Genomic DNA, 23,100 nt, shown 5'->3' on the forward strand with positions numbered 1-23,100 from the left:
CACAATGTCGTGACTGGAAGGGTCTGCACAATGTCCTGACTGGAGGGAACTGCACAATGTCGTGACTGGAAGGGTCTGCACAATGTCCTGACTGGAGGGAACTGCACAATGTCCTGACTGGAGGGGAACTGCACAATGTCCTGACTGGAAGGGTCTGCACAATGTCCTGACTGGAGGGAACTGCACAATGTCCTGACTGGAGGGAACTGCACAATGTCCTGACTGGAAGGGTCTGCACAATGTCCTGACTGGAGGGAACTGCACAATGTCCTGACTGGAGGGAACTGCACAATGTCCTGACTGGAGGGAACTGCACAATGTCGTGACTGGAAGGGTCTGCACAATGTCCTGACTGGAGGGAACTGCACAATGTCCTGACTGGAAGGGTCTGCACAATGTCCTGACTGGAGGGAACTGCACAATGTCCTGACTGGAAGGGTCTGCACAATGTCCTGACTGGAGGGAACTGCACAATGTCCTGACTGGAAGGGTCTGCACAATGTCCTGACTGGAGGGAACTGCACAATGTCCTGACTGGAAGGGTCTGCACAATGTCCTGACTGGAAGGGTCTGCACAATGTCCTGACTGGAGGGAACTGCACAATGTCCTGACTGGAGGGAACTGCACAATGTCCTGACTGGAAGGGTCTGCACAATGTCCTGACTGGAAGGGTCTGCACAATGTCCTGACTGGAAGGGTCTGCACAATGTCCTGACTGGAGGGAACTGCACAATGTCCTGACTGGAAGTGTCTGCACAATGTCCTGACTGGAAGGGTCTGCACAATGTCCTGACTGGAGGGAACTGCACAATGTCCTGACTGGAGGGAACTGCACAATGTCGTGACTGGAAGGGTCTGCACAATGTCCTGACTGGAGGGAACTGCACAATGTCCTGACTGGAAGGGTCTGCACAATGTCCTGACTGGAGGGAACTGCACAATGTCCTGACTGCAGGGAACTGCACAATGTCCTGACTGGAAGGGTCTGCACAATGTCCTGACTGGAGGGAACTGCACAATGTCCTGACTGGAAGGGTCTGCACAATGTCCTGACTGGAAGGGTCTGCACAATGTCCTGACTGGAGGGAACTGCACAATGTCCTGACTGGAGGGAACTGCACAATGTCCTGACTGGAAGGGTCTGCACAATGTCCTGACTGGAGGGAACTGCACAATGTCCTGACTGGAAGGGTCTGCACAATGTCCTGACTGGAGGGAACTGCACAATGTCCTGACTGGAAGGGTCTGCACAATGTCCTGACTGGAGGGAACTGCACAATGTCCTGACTGCAGGGAACTGCATAATGTCCTGACTGGAGGGAACTGCACAATGTCCTGACTGGAGGGAACTGCACAATGTCGTGACTGGAAGGGTCTGCACAATGTCCTGACTGCAGAGAACTGCACAATGTCCTGACTGGAAGGGTCTGCACAATGTCCTGACTGGAGGGAACTGCAGAATGTCCTGACTGGAAGGGTCTGCACAATGTCCTGACTGCAGGGAACTGCACAATGTCCTGACTGCAGGGAACTGCAGAATGTCCTGACTGGAAGGGTCTGCACAACGTCCTGACTGGAGGGAACTGCACAATGTCCTGACTGGAGGGAACTGCACAATGTCCTGACTGGAGGGGAACTGCACAATGTCCTGACTGGAGGGGAACCGCGCAATGTCCTGGCTGGAGGGGAGCCGCACACAGTCCTGACTACCTACCCTGAGAACGGAGGGTGGAATCAATGATATCTTCAGGGATCTCCTCAGTTGGGAAGGCTGCAGTAGGAATATAGCAGGTTACAGAAATTTCACTCAGACGTGCAAGCTATACTTCACTCTCTCCAGGATTGCTGTGCCCTGAGGCAGCCAGTGCTATTGCAGGCTGCACTCTGGGAAACCAGCCCTGAGGATCAGTTGCAACAAAAAATGTAACTTAACTGAATGTGGATGCAGGATAAAGGAAGAATGCTCTTCCTAACTCCACATTTAACCACTTTCCCGATCACCACTGCTCTTGACCTACAAGGGCCCACTTTCCTGATTTTGTTTCCCCACAGTGATCGGCCCACCCTTGACCCACGCTTCGGCATTAATTTCACTCCCACCGTACTTACCGGACCCGATTGTTCTCCAGTCTTCACCATCACGCTGTTAAGCCATGTTGGCTCTCAGTGATGTCTGAGGCCCAATAGCTGGGAGCCTTGGATCTCACATTCTGGTGTTGGGAATTTAACACTCCCCCTCCCTGTTTGCCCAAAGATGGGCACTCCTGAATTTCTAGGCCATTGAAACATGGAGCTGACTCCCACCACAGCTCAGGGACTTGGTCCAGTGGAGGGCTGAACTGTTCCGACCAGGATGCTGCTGGCTTTGATGCCTGCTCTGTTCTGAGTCAGTCGATCTCAGCTCGGTTGGTGGTAGTGATCGTACAATGTTTTAGTGCCTTTGGATGTAGGAGGAATAAACCCACCAAGGTTCCTCCTCCTGCTCACTATCCAGTGAAGTGTCTGTACATTGGGTGATGACAGCATTCGGTTCAGCTTTGATAACCTGTACAGTCAGGCACTTCCAATACTCATCAACAATCACTGTTAAGGCTGACGTGTACAATGGTCCGCTGAGTGAGCTAATGGAATAACCACAGCCCATGTGAACCATGCTTAAGCAAAGAGTTTACTGGAACTCAAGGCAGTGATGTAAATGAGACTGGGCAGACTCGGTAAATGTTGCTAACATACACAGGCTGGCTACACTAGGGACCTACCGTCATGTTTAGGTTTTTCAGTCTTGATGCGGTCAACAACCACCGGGGTAGCTACAGTGATAAAACTGAGAGGTTAAAAAATGCTACTCAACCCTTACAGAGAATTACAGTAAAATTTACCGCACAGAAACAGACCTTTCAGTCCAACTTGTCTGCCAGTGTTTATACTCCAAACCAGCCCCACTCTACTTCATCTCACCCTATCAGCATTTCCTTCTATTCCTTTCTCCTTCATGTTCTTATCTATCTTCCCCCTAAATGCATCTACCTCAACTACTCCATCTGGTAGCAAGTTACACATTCTCACTACTCAATGGGCAGAAAGTACATCTACAAGGCACAAGTCAGGAGTGTGATGGAATACTCTTCATTTGCCTAGATGAGTGCAGCTCCAACAACACTGAAGCTTAATGCTATCCAGGGCAAAGGAGCCCAACTGATTGACACCCCATCCACCACCTTAAACGCACATTCCCTCCACCACTGGTGCACAGTGGCAGCAGTGTGCACCATCTACAAGATGCACTGCAGCAACTCGCCAAGACTCCATCAACAGCACCTTCCAAACCCGCAACCTCTACCACCTAGAAGGACAAGTGCAGTAGGCGCATGGGAACACCACCACCTGCAAATTCCCCTCCAAGTCACACACCATTGTGAAATATATCACCGTTCCATCACTGTCGCTCGGTCACAATCCTGGAACTCCCTCCCTAACAGCACTGTTACAGACAGCAGCGGTTCAAGAAGGCAGCTCACCACCACCTTCTCAAGGGCAATTAGAGATGGGCAATAAATACTGGCCTGGCCAGCGATGCCCACATCCCATGAATAAATAAAAAGAAGTTTCTCCTGAAATCCTTTTTGGATTTACTATCTTATATTTATAGTTCTAATTTTGGTCTCCCCAACAATGGAAACATCTTTTCTATATGCACTCTATTAAACTCCTTCCTAATTTTAAAGACCTCTATTAAGTCCCAGCCTGTTCAATCTTTCTGAAAGTTATAACTTCTCAGTTCTGGTATTATCCTTGTAAATCTTACACACTTTCTCCAGTGCCTCTATATCCTTTTTAATAAGAGATAGAAGCAGGAGTAGGTCATACGGCCCCTCAAGCCTGCTCTGCCATTCAATGTCTGATCTTCTACCTCAGTTCCACTTTCCTGCACTCTCCCCATATCCCTCGATTCCCTTACAGTCCAAAAATCCATCCATCTCAGTCTTGAACATACTCAATGACTGAGCATCCACAACCCTCTGGGGTAGAGAATTCCAAAAATTGACAACCCTCTGAATAAAGAAATTTCTCCTCATCTCAGTCCTAATAAATCGTCCCCTTATCCTAAGGCTACATTTTGTAATACGGAGATAAGAACTGTGCACAGTAAGTGTGCTCGAACTAAAGTTCTATATGAGTTTACCCAAACTTTACCGTAACTTTTCCGAAGAAGGGTCACTGACCCGAAATGTTAACTCTGCTTCTCTTTCCACAGATGCTGCCAGACCTGCTGAGTGGTTCCAGCATTTCTTGTTTTTATTTACCGTAACTTCTCTGCTTTTCAATTCTATTCCTCTCGAAATGAACCCCAGTGTTTTGTTAGTTCCATTGTGCCTTATTTCATATTTTAAAACTTCTCTCAACCAAGAAAAGCCCAATTTTAGCCCATGTCTATCACCATTATCCTCACAATTGTCAAAAGAGCATCTTGTGCCATTTTTTGTGGCCTTGTTAATTCTGCAACTTTTACTTAATATATTCAGCCTTGTTATTAAGAATTAAGGTTCTGAGAAAGGATATTAAAATAAAAATCTGACTTTTGCTTTTGTTTATAGTGTCTGCAAATCCTCTAATCGGATCTTGCCTGAACTGTGCTCACAAATCCCTTGTTCGTACTGAATTCCAGGTCCTTAATCAACATACAAGTCCTTTAGTAGACAAACAGTGGATATGTGCTGTTTGCAGTTACAATTTTGGGAGGTAGCTCTGTGGTCAGAATGTATTTTGGAGTAGAGGGAGTAGAGGTGAATTGCATTACAAAGTCACAAAAACCATGCAGGCTACAGGATCTCAATTGCAGAGCTGATGCACATTGTGGTAAAACACAAGGTGAGATAGTTTGAGCTCGGCTCTATCACTCTGGAGAGACCCTGAGTAGAGGCTGTGCACATAATGGACAGACCCATGTTAAACATTGTCCCGAGCCTCCTAGTGTCTGGATGCAAAGCAGAGAGAGGTAAGGTCACCTTCTGTCCAGCTGGTCCAACCTGGTCTGTAAGGAGAAATTTCTGCCTTAGCTCCCTCGCCCACCGAGATCACATGCAGAAATTAGGCCACGATCCTGAATAGTCTGAAAATTGTGGACAGTTCACACCCAAATTTTTGATTTTCCAGTGGGCAAGGTCGCCTGTCAGCAGCACTAACTCAATAAAAATTAGCCCAAAAATTAGTGCAGACAATGAAAGACAAAAAGATGCCTTAATGAGGAAAACACAGTGATTAAAAACACCAAACTCCTATGGTCATCACTGAACATATACAAAGCCAGGTTTGGTGGCAGATCTGAATCTGTCTCTGGTCATCTTCACTTGTTATACCAACAGGTTTAGTTCCATTGTGCCTTATTTCATATTAAAAAACTTCTCTCATTATTTAACCCGTCGGATGGCTTGATGCTGACACTGGTGCCTGGAATGCAAATTGTTCTGTTCTCCATTCCTCAACTTGAAGAGCGCAAATACAAGTTCATGAAAATAAAAAAAGTGGTGCTCTCTTAACTGAAACCTCAGCATTTTTATCTCCTGTAAACAATTCCCAGATCAGAAATCAAGGGTTTAGAAAATACCAAGGAAAATAATTGGGGAGAATACCTGTAGAGAACTATTTAATCGAGATGGAAGAAGAATAAAGAAATAGGAAAACACATTTTAATCTTGTTATCTTCAATGTCTTAAATCCCTTCTCTACAATTACTATTGTAGTGCAATTACTGTTTATGACGTGTGATTGTGGAAATAAACTACTTCAATTCAGATCTCAGGGCAGAGGACAAAATGAAGAGAACAGACTTGGTATAACTGCATCCCACCAGTGGTGACAGGTATTGCTTGCTAAATGAGGTGTCAGAAGATGTGTGGTGTGTGTTTCCCAGTGAGTGCGACCAGACATAGCCTGGTGTCCTACCATTCAGCCTGCTGGCTCTCTGTTTCTCGTGCAGCTCCTCAAGCTCTACTTGTTTCGCCTTCTCAGCCAGCTCTATCTGTTCTTTGCAATCCTTCATAGCCTGCAGTAGAATCAGTACGGTGTTAACGAGGCTTACAACAGACAGACACAAAGGTACCACAGCTTCTCATATAGTTAGATTAGAGGACATTAAATAAAGATGAAGGAACAAAGTCCCAGGCTTTATCCCTTGGTTTGTGCTAGTTGGTTGGTCACAAGCAGGGCAGCTTTTACAATGGTACAACTGATCTCAGTGTCACCTGTTGTTGGCAAAGAGAGAGTATTTGAAGAGACTAGCAGCTGACATAAAAGGGAATCAAAAGTCTTCTATAGGCATATAAATAGTAAAAGGGTAGTAGGAGGTGTGGGGATCTATGCATGGAGGCAGAGGGCATGACTGAGGTACTAAATGAGCATTTTGCATCTGTCTTTACCAAGGAAGAAGATGCTACCAAAGTCATAGTGAATGAGGAGGTACTTGAGACACTGGATGGGCTAAAAATCGATAAAGAGGCTGGCTGTAATTAAAGTTGAAAAGTCACCAAGACTGGATGGGATACATTCAAGGATACTGAGAGAAATGACAGAGGAAATAGCGGAGGCACTGGCCATAATCTTCCAATCCTCCTTCAATACAGGGATGGTGCCAGAGAACTGGAGAATTGCAAATGTTACACGCTTGTTCAAAAAAAGGGGTAAGGATAAACCCAGCAACTGCAAGCCAGTCTGTTTAATCTCAGGTGCTGGGAAAGCTTTTAGAAACAATAATGTAAGGCAAAATTAACAGTCACTTAGATAAATGTGGATTAATTAAGGAAAGCCAACATGGATTTATTAAGGCAAATCATGTTTAACCAATTTGATTGAGTTTTTTGATGAGATATCAGAAAGGGTTGATGAGTGTCATACAGTTGATGTGGTGTACATGGACTTCCAAAAGGTGTTTGATAAAGTGCCACATAATAGGCTTGCTGGCAAAGTTGAAGCTCATGGAATAAAAAGGACAGAGGCAGCATGGATACAAATTTGGCTGAGTGGTAGAAAACAGAGAATAGTGGTGAACAGTTGTTTTTCAGACTGGAGGATGGTATTTTTATTTATTTATTTAGAGATACAGCACTGAAACAGGCCCTTCGGCCCACCGAGTCTGTGCCGACCAACAACCACCCATTTATACTAACCCTACAGTAATCCTTTATTCCCTATCACCTACCTACACTCGGGGCAATTTACAATGGCCAATTTACCTATCACCTGCAAGTCTTTGGCAGGAAACAGGAGCACCCGGGGAAAACCCACGCAGACACAGGGAGATGTGCAAACTCCACACAGGCAGTACCCAGAATCGAACCCGGGTCCCTGGAGCTGTGAGGCTGCGGTGCTAACCACTGCGCCACTGTGCTGCCCAATGCAGTGGGGTACCTGAGGTTTCAGTACTAGGACCACTGTATTTCTTGTTACGACCTAGACTTGGGTCTACAGGGCACAAATTCAAAATTTACAGATGACATAGAACTTGAAAGCATAGTGAGGAGGATAGTGATAGACTTCAAGAGGACATAGGCAGGCTGGTCGAATGGGCAGACACGTGGCAGATCAAATTTAATGCAGAGAAGTGTGAAGTGATACATTTTTGTCAAAAGAATAAGGAGAGTCAATATAAAATAAAGGGTGAAATTCTAAAAGGGGTGCAGGAGCAGAGAAACCTGAGGGTATCTGTGCACAAATCATTGAAGCTGGCAGGGTAGGTTGACAAAGTGGTGAAAAAGGAATGCAGGATCGTGGGTTTTATAAATAGGGGCATAGAGTACAAAAGTAAGGAGGTTATGATGAACCTTAATAAAACACTGATTTGACCTGAACTAGACTATTGTGTCCAATTCTGGGCACCACACTTTAGGAAGGATGTGAAGGCAATAGAGTGGAGGCAGAAAAGATTTAGGAAAATGCTTCCAGGGATGAGATGGAAAGAGTGGAGAAGCTGGATCTGTTCTCCTTCAAAAGATTGAGAGGAGATTTGATAGAGTTGTTCAAAATCATGAAGGATGTAGACAGAGTAGATAGAGAGAAACTGGTAGAAAAGTCGAGAGCCAGAGGACACCTATTTAAGGTGAATGGCAAATGAACCAACAGTGACATGAGGATAAACCTTTTTTTATGCAGCGAGTGATTACGAACTGGAATGCATTGCCTGAAAGTGTGGGGGAGGGAGATTCAATCATGGCTTTCAAAAGGGAACTGGATAATTACCTGAAAAGAAAAAATTTGCAAGGCTACAGGCAAAGGGCTAGAGAGTGGGACTAGCTGATTGGCTCTTACACCTGGCCATTTGTGGGAGTGAACAGGAATGGTTTGGTCCATAGGGAATCTATACAATTTGAGTGAATTATATAGGGTTTCATCCATTGTGATTCTATATAGTGGAAGTGAACAAAAGAAGAACATTAGAAAATGGAGCAAGAGTAGGCCATTCGGTCCTTCAGGATCATGGCTGATTTTCTACCTCAATTCCACTTCTCTGCACTATCCCCATATTCCTTAATTTCCTTAGAATCTAAAAATCTATCAATCTTTGTCTTGAATATGTTCAACGACTGAGAGAATTCCAAAGATCCACAAGCATTTGCGTGAAGGAATTTCTCCCCACCTCAGTCCTTAATGGCCGACCCTTTATTCTGAGACTGTGACCCGGTGATTTAAATTCCCAGTCTGGGAAACATTCTTCCGGCATCTACACTGTTCAAGTCCTTTAAGAATTTTATATGTTTCAATGCGATCACCTCTCATTCTTCTAAATTCCAGAGAATATAGTCCCAGCCTACCCAATCTCTCCTCGTAGGACAATTCCATCATCCCAGGAATCTGTCTAGTGAGCTTCCAAGGGTAGTATATCTTTCTTTAGGTAAGGAGACCAAGACTGTACACAGTACTCCAGGTGTGGTTTCACCAAGCCCCTATACTATTGCAGTATGACATCTTCACTCTTATACTCTAATCCCTTTGTAATAGAGGTTACGATACAATTTCCTTTCCTATTTACATGTTAACCTTTTGTGATTCATATACAAAGACACACAAGTTCTTCTGAATACCAACATTACCTAGTCTCTCACCATTTAAAAAATATTCTGCTTTTCTATTTTTCCTTCCAAAGTGGATAACTTCTCACTTGCCCACATTATATTGCAGCTACCATGTTCTTGCCCACTCATTCAACCTGTCTATATCCCTTTGCAGCCTCTTAGCATCCTCCTCACAGCTTACTTTCCCACCTAACAGTGTATCATCAGCAAACCTAGATACATTAAATTTGGTCCCCTTGTCTAAGTCATTAACATAGATTGTAAATAGCTGAGGCCCAAGGTCTGATCCTTGTGATACCCCACTAGTTACAGCCTGCCAACCCGAAAATGACCTATTAATTCCTACTCTCTGTTTTCTGTCCGTTAACCAATCCCCAAATCATGCTATTACCCTAATCCCATGAGCCCTATTTTTGTGTAATAACCTCTTGTGTGGTACCTTATCCAGTGCTTTTTGAAAATCCAAATACACCACATCCACTGGTTCACCGAGTTCGACCCTACTAGTTACAACCTCAAAAAACTCTAACAGATTTGTCAAACATGATTTCTCTTTCCTAAGTCTGTATTGTCTCTGCCTAATCATGTTATGATTTTCTAAGTACCCTGTTATCACATCCCTAATAGGAAATACCAGCATTTTCCCTACTTTGATGTCAGGCTAACTGACCTATAGGTCCTCGTTTTCTCTCTCCTTTCCCAAATAGCAGAGTTACGGTTACTACCTTCCAATTCATGGGGACAGTTCTAGAATCTAGAAAATTCTAGAAGATCAAAACCAATGCGTCCACTGTCTCTGTAGCTACCTCTTTTAAAACCCTAGGATGCAGGCACTATTTCTTTAACCTTAACTTCCTCATTTCCACAAGACTCTCGGTTCCTCTTTGTTTCCGGAAGATTTTTTGTGTCTTCTACCTTGAAGACAGATACAAAGTATTTGTTTAATTTCTTCCATTTCCTTATTCCCCATTATAATTTTTCCTGTTCTGCCTGTAAGGGACCCTTGTTAACATTTGCTAATCTCTTCCTTTTTACATACCCCAAGAAACTTTTATAAACTGTTTTTATGTCTCTTGCTAATTTATTCTCATATTCTCTTTCTCCCTTTATCAATTTCTTGGCCATCCTTTGTTGAATTCTAAAATCCTCCCAATCATCAGGCATACTGCTCTTTTTTGGCAACGTTATAAGCCTCTTCCTTTAATCGTACACTATTTTAACTTCTCTTTTTAGCCACGGAGGAACACTTTTTCCATGGGGTTTTTATTCTATTACATATATTAGTTTGGTCCAGTGGAATTCTGTACAGTGGACATGAATGGGAAGGGATTAGGTCAGTGCATTACTATGTCTGGATCATGCATTGGGGACATGGAGGCAGAAGGAGCTGTGGTGTAGTTTGAAGTTAGCGACACTTAAAAAGTTTTTATGCAACATGAAGGATGGTGAATTCTACCCAGGATTATCTGGTATCTACCAGTTTGTACAGGAATGGTGCCTGCGTCCTTCCTGTATGGGGAGGTTCAGTACTAAATCAGCAGTGACCTATCAGCTTTCATACTGCTGAAACCATAGGAAAGCAGCAACAATACGATAACCACGTGAATTAAGCAGGAGTACTCACTTTTGAGATTGCCTGTTGTGCAGGCTCATCACCCAGCTGCCTGGCTTTGTTCAAGGCCTTTTCAAAGTATGTAACTGCAGTCTGAGGATTGTTTTGTTTAACTGGAAGAATAAAAAAGCGAAGGCTTAGGTTGTGGAAGATGCTGTGAAATTTCTTTTTGTTATTTTCTTTTCCCCACCTTGCAGTACAGGGATGAAGCTTGTGTTCTCCCTGTTCACCGTGACTCAGAGCTACATCACCTAGTGCAACATTGCAGCCAAGTTCCTCAACATCTACAAGAATTCTTCCTCAAATATTCCCCCTCCCCTGTAAGGAAACTCCTGGCTTCAGCTCTTCCTGCATTGCACAGCTGAGAGCAGGAACCTAGTAAGGCCCGATTTTAACTCTGTGTAAGTGAATGGGTTTTTAGTGGGTTAAAAGGGACACTGGTTCCAAACTGTTATCACATTCGGTCATTCCTGGTAGTTTTTATTATACCCAACACAACAGTGCTTTTTTAAAGGCAAATCAGCGAGCTAAAATATGACCAAATGTACAAGGTAGTCCTGGATAGTGGGCTTCATGGTGAATAATAACCCTTTTAAGTTAAGTTTCACACCAGAATTAATGTGGACTCCATCATACACTTTTCATTTCTCTAACAGACAAATGAAGTTCTGATAGAACAGTCTAGGATACCACAGGCAGTGACTGCCCTTGGCTACATGTTCATTCCTCATGTGTGAACTTAGTTCACGTCAGCAGGGTACTCAAACCAGAAATATAGGATCAAACTCTCCATGCGCTGACTGCAGCATCCCAAATCTAAATTTGGGATTTGAAAATCCCATTTTTTTTCAGCGTTCCAAATTGGTTTGGAGATGAATTTTCTGTAATGGTGTGACTCATTTTTAGTACAAAACTTTGGAAAGTGGGAATAAATGAAATTGACATCTGAAATTGGTCCAAACAGGATGAATTTGGGAGGATTTGGAATGGGTTTGATCTTGGGAAAGACTTTGCAGCATATTCCTCCTTACGTTCAGCCTGTGCCACCAGCACATTGGCATTCATTTTCCACTCTTCATCTCCTGCCTTTTCCGCCATTGCCAAGGCTTTTATACCGTAATCCCCAGCCTCTGCATAGTTGTTGAGCTCCAGGTGGCAGCGCCCAATCTCGTGGAAGAGCCAAGTGCGCTCCAGGTTGGTTTTAGTGAGAGGTTCCTTCTCCACCCAACTGTTAAAATCAGAAAATTCAAAATAAAAGGAGTTTTCCAAAAGCAGGAATTCAAAAAAGTAATCATAAGAAAATTAGAATTTAATAAAATGGGCAACAAACACATCTGTCATGACAGAGCATATTGTCTGGTGTTGCACAGAGTCATAGAGACACTGCCCGGCATGGCACTGAGTGCATTGTAGTTACCAGACAGACACAATGCATTCCGCTGTATGGAACAGGAAGGTCCCAACTTTAACCCTTGGTCTAGGTTAGCAGATCTCAGTCAGGGTAGCTGGAACGATGCTGGAACTGGCCTCAGCCCTCCCTATGTGTCTCAGTCTACATGGTGTGTGTTTGCAGGTTAATCAATTGTCACATCTAAGCCTTATCATGCCTCATCTCATGTTCCACACAGACACACACTTTCTGGTCAGAGGTGGAATCCTGGCTGATTTTGCCTCTTCCTGGCCTAAGGTACTGAGGCCAATTACTGCGCCTTTTCTACCAATCAATTGAGATCAGTTTATGGAGCACAGACCTGGGATTTTCCAGTCAATATATTTGAGTACTGCATCAAACCATACACTACCGCTCTGGCATAATGGGTTAATCAAGTTAACTGCATAAACACAAGAGCAACAATTCAGTTCAGTTAACATAAAGGAAGGCCCCTTTGGGAAAATAAGAATCACACAATAATAGGAATAGGAGGAGGCCATTCAGCTCCTCAAGCCTGTTCATAGAGAGAGATGCAGCACTGAAACAGGCCCTTCAGCCCAACGAGTCTGTGCTGACCAGCAACCACCCGGTTATACTAATCCTACATTAATCCCATTTTTCCCTCTCACATCCCCACAATTCCCCTACCACCTACCTACACGAGGGGCAATTTTTACAATGGCCAATTTACCTATCAACCCACAAGGCTTTTGTCATGTGGGAGGAAACCAGAGCACCCAGAGGAAACCCACGTGGTCACAGGGAGAACTGGTAAACTCTGCACAGGCAGTACCCAGAACCGAACAAGGGTCGCTGGAGCTGTGATGCTAGCCACTGCGCCACTGTGGCACCACTCAATTAGATTATGGCTAATATGAATCTTAACTCCATCTATCCATCCTGGTTCCATAACCCTTAATATTCTTGACGGACAAAAATTTGTCAATCTCAGTTTTGAAATTCTCAATTGACCCCCCTAGCCTGAACAGCTTTTTGGGGGAGAGTTCCAGATTGCCACTACTCTTTGTGTGAAGCAGTGCTTCCTGACATAATCTCTGAACTGCCTGGCTCTAATTTGATGGTTATACCCCTTGTTCCGGACTCCTCTGAGTGCTGCTGGTGAGCACAGATTGAGAAGAAAGGAGTTTGGTAAGTGAGGGAATTCGGCAAAGAGGGGAACTATAAAATAATTAAGAAAAAATAAATGTAATTAAATTAACACAATAAATATGACAGAACAGGTGATGTGTCACAGCTGTATGTGGGAGCTCCTGGATGCCACGGCAATCCATGGCAACCACGTCTGTAGTAAGTGTCTGCCGCTTGAGGAGCTTCGGCTCAGAGTCATTGAGCTGGAGGCTGAGCTGCAGACACTGTGATGCATCAGGCAGGGGGAAAGTTACCTGGACACTTTGTTCCAGAAGGCAGGCAGTCACATCCCCTTAGGATAGGATCATCTATTTTGGTCAGTGGTCAGGGACAGGAGGGTATGACTGCGAGTCAGACAGGTAAGGGGATCGAGAAGGTGGGAGTGGAGGAGCCTCAACCTTTGTAATTGAGCAACAAGTTTGAGGTTCTTGCAGCTTGTATGGACAAGAGCGAGGGCTGTAGTGTGGATGAGCAGACTGACCATGGCACCGTGGTACAGGAAGCTGTTCAAGCGGGGGGAGCAAAAAGGAAAGTAGTGGTAGTAGGGGACAGTATAGTGAGGGGGATTGACACTGTTCACTGCAGCAAAGAGCAAGAGTCCAGGAGATTGTGTTGCTTGCCTGGTGCCAGGGTTCGGGACATCTGCTCAGGGCAGGAGAGGAACTTACAATGGGAGGGGGAGGATCCGGTCGTCATTGTTCATGTAGGTACCAATGACATAGGCAGGACAAGGGAAGAGGTTCTGCATAGTCAGTATGAGGAGCTAGGCACCAAATTAATAAGCAGAACCTCAAAGGTAATAATCTCTGGATTATTACCTGAGCCACGTGCAAATTGGTGTAGGGTAAATAAGATTAGAGAAATGGCTCAAGAGAAATGAATCAAAGACTGGTGTGGTACAAGTGGGTTCTGGTTCGTGGGGCACTGGCACCAGTACTGGGAAAAGTGGAGGCTTTCCGTTGGGATGGTCTACACCTGAACCGTGCTGGGACCAGTGTTCTAGCGAGCCGCATAACTAGGGAAGTAGAGAGGGTTTTAAACTAAATAGTGGGAGCAAGGGATCAAATTTGGGAAGATGTGGCAAATCAAAGAGTAGAGACAAGGCAAGAGAGCAAGGTGGGAGCTTTATGTAACTGAAACACAACTTCCATCCCTTTATATTCCAGCCCCCTTGAGATAAAATCCAACACTCCATGAGCCTTTAAAATTACTTTTAATACCTCTTTACTAGTTTTTGGTGATTTCTGTTCTTGGACCCCCAAATCTCTCTGCTCTTCCACAGTTCCCGGCTTCTCGCTATTTAGAAAATACCATGGTTTATCTTTCTTAGATCCAAAGTGTATGATCTCACACTTCCCCACATTGAACTGCCAGAGTTTTGCCCACTCACTTAGTTTATCAATGTCCCTTTGCAGCCTACTGCTCCCCCCTGCACTATTTACCTTGGAGTCATCAGCAAAAAGGGTAAAGTATCTGTTTAGACCTTATTTGCCATCTAATGTTGGATGGGTGGATAACTAGACAGTGAAAGAACTTGCATTGTTATTGTGCCTTATCACATCCCAAAGCACTTCACAGCCAATTGCTGACGATATGTAGGCAAGCATGGCAGATATTTTGCACACAGCAAGATTCCACAAGCAATGGTGTTAGTTGAGGGGTGAATGTTGGCCAGGACTCTCTGCTGTTTCTTCCAATAGTGCCACGAGATCTTTTACTTCTACCTAAGCTGGAAGTTTAATGTCACCTCTGGAGTACCGCACTCCTACCAAAGCAACACCCCTTCAGTACAGCCTAAATTATTACTTTAAACCCAACTAAAAATGTGTGGGATATTCACTGCGGTGAACTATATTTTTCCACCATTACCAGCATCAAACCCGTGATTAAGAAGTTTTGTTCCAGGACTAAAGATCAGTCAGTAATTTACCTTATTTCCATATCCTGTCACCATGCAAATACCTTCAGGATTTGAAGCAGGTGCACTGCCGCAGACTTTATCCATGGAGTTTTAGGGTAATCCCTGTTGACACCTCAGCACCACACATCATACTTACGCCTCCACAGCCTTTGCAAATTCTCCAATCCTTGCATACACTCTGCCGATGTTGTCCAGGGCTCTTGACTTTCCTTCAAAGATGTCACTGTTTACAATTTTTAAAAAAATGATGAAAAAGTGTTCCTTTTGATACCATTTTTAAATAAATTTATTCCATACAATTGTTCAGGTTGATTTGCTGGACTCGGACCCTATTCCCAGGATAGGAGGCAGGTAGGCACAGACTCACTTTCACCGTCTCTGCCAATCCTGCTCTCAGTGTAATGGGCAGGTGGGCCTCTGGTTTTCTCTGCCTCACTGACTTGCATTCAGCACCTCCTCCTGGCAGCGTGATGGCACAACCCGTACTCTGCAGCATCAACAACTACATTTATATAGTGCCTTTAACATAATAAAACCTCCCAATGTATTTAATCACTGCAGAATCAGACATAATCAGTTGCCCTCAGGCCAACATTATTCATCTTTGCCAGCTGCAGAAAGGATTGCCACTCATGAAATAAAACAAAAAGTACTGGAAATACTCAGCAGGTCAGGCAGTATCTGCGCAGAGAGAAGCAACGTTAACGTTTCAGGTCTGTGACCTTTCATCAGAACTGGCAAAGGTTCAAAAAAGAATTAGGTTTTAAGTTTTGTTCCAGGACTTAAGATCAGTGAAGAGGAAGGGGTAGGGAAAAGAAAACAAAGGGGAAGGTGGTTGATAGGGCAGAGAGCAAAAGAGATTAAATAACATAGTTATGGGGCGGCACAGTGGCGCAGTGGTTAGCACCGCAGCCTCACAGCTCCAGGGACCCGGGTTCGATTCCGGGTACTGCCTGTGTGGAGTTTGCAAGTTCTCCCTGTGTCTGCGTGGGTTTTCTCCGGGTGCTCCGGTTTCCTCCCACAAGCCAAAAGACTTGCAGGTTGATAGGTAAATTGGCCATTATAAATTGTCACTAGTATAGGTAGGTGGTAGGGAAATATAGGGACAGGTGGGGATGTTTGGGAATATGGGATTAGTGTAGGATTAGTATAAAATGGGTGGTTGATGTTCGGCACAGACTCGGTGGGCCGAAGGGCCTGTTTCAGTGCTGTATCTCTAATCTAATCTAATCTAAAACAAAGCTGTCATGGGACAAGGGCAAAGAGCATGTTAATGCTTGTGGTGAAAGACAAAGCATTAGTCCAGAGAGAGTGTTAATAGCAGAATAACTGCTTATTATTCTGCCAAATGGTTCCGGCTGCACAGGCACTGGCACCCTCTGTATCAGTCTAAATAGCAAACCCCAACCTATCCTCACCCAACATTCCCACTGAAGACTTACCAGCTGGGTCACTTCATGGTGATTATTCCCCCACCCCTCCATAAACCTCGAGGAGGCACTGAGTCCAACAATAACAGTCTTATTGTCACCCTGCCTAAGATCAGCCAGCCCATGTGAGGAGCATTGCCTCAGTGCTGTGGAACACTGGGTTCGTACTTTCACAGGGGAGGACTGGTCCAGTCCCCAGTGCTGGCATTTCAAAGTTGGTGTTACATGCATATTAATTGTATTCAGGTGCTGGGCATTAACTGGCGATTCACTCGTGCTCCTATGTATAGGAGCAGACTGTTAATTGTGTTTAATCATGCTTGAGTATATGTAAGGAGACACTTACTGAAACTGGGTGAAGATTTGAATGAGGAGCTGCATGTTTGTAATCTTTTTACTTTGTAAAATAAATGCAAGATTGAGTAAAATTGTCTCCAGCATTATCCTTCTACAACAAGCTCTCTAGAATATAACACAGACCGAAATTGTATTTGTTGGGCTTGGAAGTCCATGTTTATAATTGTGTCTCTGTAAATAAAAGCTTATAGGTGTGTCAGGACTAGTCCCTACTCTCCTTCACTGCCTGGTTATCTAGAGTATAACAGTTGAGGAGCATCTATGCACAAACATCACACTCACTATTTCCTTGCAATTTGCAGATCTTTCTGATGACTTGTCAAAGCACCCTCAAAGTCTCCTAGTTCAACCTGAGCGAGTCCGATGGTGTTATACAGATTTCCCAGGAATTCCACTTTGTTGGGAACATCTCTTTGCGAAGATTCTTTCACAATCTGCACCAATTCGATGGCCTTATTTTTACAGTCCTCAGCATAGCCATCAGTCAACACTGAGCAAACAGGAAACACAAATGGCAGTGAGTGAGCCCCTAGGCACAGCACTCTTTCCACATTAATCCTTCTTTCTCTTTGCTTTTCCATTTCTCTTCCCCCCATCTCTCTTGCTAACTGTGGTTCAGATTCCATGGGGGCAGACCACCCCTTGGTACCTTGCCCGAATCTTCCTATGGGAGCCTAAATATTGAGTGAGGGTTGGATGGTGATACTTGGCAGCACTGGCAAATCCAATCCTATCCTTACCCAACAGCTGGGCTCATGCAATTTCCAGCAGTAATCACCAGCTTTCAATCAGGAGCAGGGACCCTCATGGTCCCCTCCTGGGGAACTGAGAATTACTGTAGTGCCCATACTTCTGTTCCAGCTGAGACTGACTGACTAGGCACAGACTGTGGATCAGCCCTGGGATGCTGCACAGCACACAGATAAATGATACCCCATTATTTCCTTTCTTACTCATAAGGGAAACTGGCTTCTTCTACCAGTCTTTGGATCTCCAATCACCAGTCCCAGCTCAGTACCCTTTCCCAGCTATCAATATACATGAGAATGATCACCATGCATACAGTATACATGGGAGTTTCCATTGGGGTGCATGGGAACCACCATTAACAAGCTCCTTAACTGAAGTAATGATATAGACTGCACTTGTGCAATTTTCTCAAATTGAAGCAGGGAATGAGGGCATGCTGAGATAGGAGGTTAAGGCACAAGTTTGGGGGTAGTGCAGTGGGAGCTTTACTCTGTATCTTAACCCTGTTTTTTTTTTCTTCTAACCCCCGTGCTGTACCTGTCCTGGGAGTGTTTGATGGGGACAGTGTAGAGGGAGCTTTACTCTGTATCTAACCCCGCTTTTTTCTTTTTTATCTTTTTCTTTTTTGTAATTTGTATCTAACCCCATTTTTTTCCCTTTTCTTCCCTTTTTATTAAAGGGGACCCTAATACCCTAGGCCCTTTTATGTATCTAACCACGTGCAGTACCTGTCCTGGGAGTGTTTGATGGGGAGTGAGATTATGTATTTTACTGCACTGTAGTGGGAGATGTTCTGTTGTCCAGTGCAAAACTCTTACTAGTCACACTACAACAATCGCCCGGATATAACACAATCTGTTTGGTGATGGCTACCATTGTATCTGTTTCACATACACAGGTCGATTTCCTCCATCCGTTCGAGGATGAAAGTGGTTTGTTCCGACTCTTGTTGCCTTCTGTTATTTTTCCAGATCTGCTCCTTCATTCTCTGCTCACGCTCTCGGGCAAAGATCGGTTTCTGTTGCCTCCAGAACTCTGTGCGTGTGTCGAGGAACGCAATTCCGCTCATTATCAGATCCTGGATGGTTCCTCCAGACTCTGTGCTCGTCTTCATCAGTTCTGATTCCATCGTGGAAAAGAAAAATGGGAAAAGTCTGTTTTGGAACCCTCGCAACAAGGAAAAATGCATCAACAATTCTGACAATGAAGTTCCCCAAAACCCCGCTCCCGAATGTTCTCCCTTTCTCTCCTTAATGCTCTCATTCTCACCGGGGTGAAGGCTATGACGCCTACTGCCTTCACTAGACTTATCAGTAGGCTGATCGACCATGAAGAACAGTTGAGACAAGTACAGTCCTCACTCAGCATGTGCAGTTTCCAGTATGAATCACTGGATGGAGATCAGAAATGGAACTTCCAGCTGATTTCCTCCCCCACCCTCCACAGGCCTGTGGCACTGAGGTCAATTGGAGCACCCCTAACACTGCTCCAGGTGAGACCAACTAACTCAGCACCAACCTGGGATGGAAGTTGACATTTTACTGAATACAATACTGGGCAGTGCATTTACCCACTGAGACAAGGGGAAGCATTTTTAGTCATAGAGTCATTTACGGAACAGAAGAAGGCCATTCGGCCCATCGAGTCCATGCTGGCTCTCCACAGAGCTATGCAGTCTCACTCCCCTGCAAGTCTATTTCTCTCAGGTGGCCATCCAACCCTCCTCTGGAAGTCACCGATCGTCTCCACTTCCACCCCCTTGTGGGCAGTGAGTTCCAGGTCATTACCACCTGCTGCGTTAAAAAAGTTCTTCCTCACATTCTCTCTGCATCTTTTGCCCAAAACATTCAAACTGTGTCCCCTAGTACTTGTACCGTTAGTTAATGGGAACAGTTTTTCCTTGTCTAACTTATCTAAACCTGTCATAATCTTGTACACTTCTATTAAATCTCCCCTCAATCTCCTTTTTTCTAAGGAGAACAAACACAGCTTTTCCAGTCTAACCTTGTAACAAAAATCCCCCACCCCTGGAACCATTCCAGTAAATCTCCTCTGCACCCTCTCAAGGACCCTCACATCCTTCCTAAAGTGCGGTGACCAGAACTGGACACAATACTCCAGTTGGGGCCTAACCAGAGCTTTATAGAGGTTTAGCGTAATTTCCCTGCTTTTGTACTCAATGCCTCTATTTATGAAGACCAAGATCCCAAATGCTTTGCCAACCACTCTCTCAATATGTCCTGCCACCTTCAAAGATCAATGAACATGCACCCCCAGGTCCCTCTGTCCCTGCACACTCCTTAGAACTGTGCCATTAAGTCTATATTGCCTCTCCCTACCCCTTCTGCCAAAATGCACCACCTCACACTTGTCAGTATTAAATTCCATCTGCTACCTCTCTGCCCATTCTGCTAGTCTATCTATGTCCTGTTGCAGGCGGTTAATATCATCCTCACTGTTCGCCACACCTCCAGGTTTGGTGTTGTTAAGATTATTTTTCACTGCTTGTCTTGGTTGAAAGTCTCTCTGCAGAACTCGGAAGGCGGGGTGGGGAATGGGGGGGTGTTCAGACTGCCCACACTCAGGCCTCCATCTAGCCCCCTCTAACGGCAGCTGTGAAACTAGGGGTTTAGGAATGAAGTTGGGGGGAGGGAGTTCCTCCTCTAATTATTTTCCCACTCTGTGTGGGGAAATATTTGGCTTCCTCTCAGACCTTCCCCACTGTGGCACAGCTACTCCAATCTTTAGTAGTGTAGTTCAGGATGATCAACGAGCTGTCTAGCCAGCTCCCCATGGAAGAGCTTAACTAAAAAAAAAAGTTTTCAATTGAAAGTTTACTGAAATGGAGAAATATTTGTAGATTTAGAGGACCCTGAGCTCCCTCTGGTGGCGCAGTGACTGAACAGCAGCTACTTGAATTTATATAGCACCTTTCAGAACCTCAAGACCTCCCAAAGGCTTCATAGTCAGTAAAGCACTTTTAAAGTGTAGTCATTGGTGTAATGCAGGAAACATGGCAGCCAACTTGCGCACAGCAAGATTCCACAAACAGCAATGAGATAATGTCCAGATAACCTGTTTTAGGTGTTTGTCGACGGATAAATATTGGCCCAGGAGACTGGGAGCACTATCCTGCACTACTGCAAAATAGTTACATCCACCTGAGGGCACAAACAGAGCTTTAATTTAATATCACGCCTGAAAGACAGCACCTCTGACAGTGCAGCACTCCCTCCAAAGGAGAAAAGGAGGGGGCAATGTTGTAAAGCAGTAAGAAAGGTGATGGTTTGAGAAAAGTCAGGTTTTCAACACTGGAGAGAGAAGTGGAGAAGGAGGCGGTGTATAGACAGAGAGTTCCAGACAGTGGGACCAATTGTACGAAGGATCAGCCAGCAAAGGGGTGGGAGGCGAGGGAGGGGATGTGAGGCTGGAGGAGGTTGCAGACCCTGACAACACAAAGGTTGGTGGAGTTGCGGATAGTGATGAGGATTGTCAGAGGATACAGCAGGATATAGGTCGGTTGGAGACTTGGGCGGAGAAATGGCAGATGGAGTTTAATCCGGACAAATGTGAGGTAATGCATTTTGGAAGCTCTATTGCAGGTGGGAAGTATACAGTAAATGGCAGAACCCTTAGGAGTATTGACAGGCAGAGAGATCTGGGCGTACAGGTCCACAGGTCACTGAAAGTGGCAACGCAGGTGGATAAGGTAGTCAAGAAGGCATACGGCATGCTTGCCTTCATCGGTCGGGTGTAGAGTATAAAAATTGGCAAGTCATGCTGCAGCTGTACAGAACTTTAGTTAGGCCGCACTTAGAATATTGCGTGCAGTTCTGGTCACCACACTACCAGAAGGACGTGGAGGCTTTGGAAAGGGTACAGAAGAGGTTTACCAGGATGTTGCCTGGTCTGGAGGGCATTAGCTATGAGCAGAGGTTGGATAAACTCGGATTGTTTTCACTGGAACGAGAGAGGTGGAGGGGCGACATGATAGAGGTTTAGAAAGTTATAAACGGCCTGGACAGTGTGGATAGTCAGAAGCTTTTTCCCAGGGTGGAAGAGTCAGTTACTAGGGGACATAGGTTTAAGGTGAGAGGTGCAAAGTTTAGAGGGGATGTGCGAGGCAAGTTCTTTACACAGAGGGTGGTGAGTGCCTGGAACTTGTTGCTGGGGGAGGTGGTGGAAGCAGATACCATAGAGACGTTTAAGAGGCATCTTGACAAATACATGAATAGGATGGGAATAGAGGGATATGGGCCCCGGAAGTGCAGAAGGTGTTAGTTTAGGCAGGCATCAAGATCGGCGCAGGCTTGGAGGGCCGAATGGCCTGTTCCTCTGCTGTACTGTTCTTTGTCAGGGATGAAGGGGAGACGACTTGGTGGGGGAGAGGAGGACCTGTCGGAGATTGTGGAATGAAAGTTTTGCTGCATGTCATACTAACCCACAAAGATTAGAAGGACCTCAAATTTGATCCTGGACTGTGCTGAGCTGAGTTAGTTGATTTGAGTCTCAGAGGTTGGGAGCATCACTGCTGACCTCAGGCCCTGATTGAAAAAAGAATCCTGATCCTGGTCACCATCTTATGACTCCAGCTGGAAAACATATACAACTAAATGTCCAGTGAGGACAAAACTAGGCAAAGGTCTGCATCCTCACAGATCAGGCTCAGATGTGAGCCGTCCAGGGTTAATTGCTCTGCAGACACTCACTGTCTTTGCCCACCCATGATGAATGGCCTCTCCTGGGTCAGGCACTGGAGGATGAGGTATTGATGGGCATCAGCGTGTCCGGGAGAAGGAGAGGAGGAAATTAAAACACAGGCAGGGATTTAAATTGGAACCTTGACTTCGGCACCTTGGGAAAGGGAAGGGATAAGGTCAGCTCAGCTTCCCACTCCTGATAGCTACCCAGTGACCTGCTGCTGGAAAGTGTGGATGTTGAAGGTGAGGACAGGATCCAACAGTTAGTTCTCCAGTAAAAACAAGAAATGCTGGAATCACTCAGCAGGTCTGGCAGCATCTGTGGAAAGAGAAGCAGAGTTAACGTTTCGGGTCAGTGACCCTTCATCGGGTTCAGCTGGTGAATCGGAATATGTATCTCTCTCTTTAAAACAGCTTACTTTATTGTTTTAACACTGCATGGGCAGTTACAATAGTTCACCAAGCTGATAATCACACCAGCAATTCATTGATAGTGACAGTGTATCTTTACCCTTGTCCAGCAGCAGTTTCTCTAGGTATTCCTTGTCTCCATACAGCTCCCCCAGCAGCACCCGCACTGTTTTGTTGGTTTTCGGCTCCTCCTGCTCTTGTTTTTTGCTCTGTTGCTTCAGGTTTAATTTCAGCCGCCGCAGTTGAGATTTGGTTTTCGGTAGCACTTTCTT

At 45.0% G+C, this 23,100-nt stretch overlaps 1 protein-coding gene across 8 annotated transcripts in view; it reads right to left on the bottom strand.

Annotated features, from left to right (window-relative positions):
• Positions 1 to 23,100, bottom strand: part of odad4 (outer dynein arm docking complex subunit 4) — a 97,711-nt gene that overhangs the window by 56,660 nt on the left and 17,951 nt on the right. For 7 of the 8 annotated variants that reach the window (XM_068013650.1, XM_068013649.1, XM_068013644.1 and 4 more), the window contains exons 5-11: positions 22,929 to 23,097; positions 18,612 to 18,836; positions 17,250 to 17,457; positions 15,317 to 15,403; positions 11,710 to 11,906; positions 10,691 to 10,791; positions 5,945 to 6,044 (exon numbers count right to left, since the gene is read on the bottom strand). In XM_068013650.1, coding sequence (XP_067869751.1) covers positions 5,945 to 6,044; positions 10,691 to 10,791; positions 11,710 to 11,906; positions 15,317 to 15,403; positions 17,250 to 17,457; positions 18,612 to 18,836; positions 22,929 to 23,097 — 1,087 coding nt within the window. Of the gene's footprint in view, positions 1 to 1,715; positions 1,773 to 2,760; positions 2,812 to 5,944; positions 6,045 to 10,690; positions 10,792 to 11,709; positions 11,907 to 15,316; positions 15,404 to 17,249; positions 17,458 to 18,611; positions 18,837 to 22,928; positions 23,098 to 23,100 lie in introns of all 8 variants that reach the window. The other variant, XM_068013651.1, reaches the window with a different exon arrangement.

The sequence above is a fragment of the Heterodontus francisci genome, chromosome 33, assembly GCF_036365525.1.
Source record: "Heterodontus francisci isolate sHetFra1 chromosome 33, sHetFra1.hap1, whole genome shotgun sequence".
Classification (NCBI taxonomy): domain Eukaryota; kingdom Metazoa; phylum Chordata; class Chondrichthyes; order Heterodontiformes; family Heterodontidae; genus Heterodontus; species Heterodontus francisci.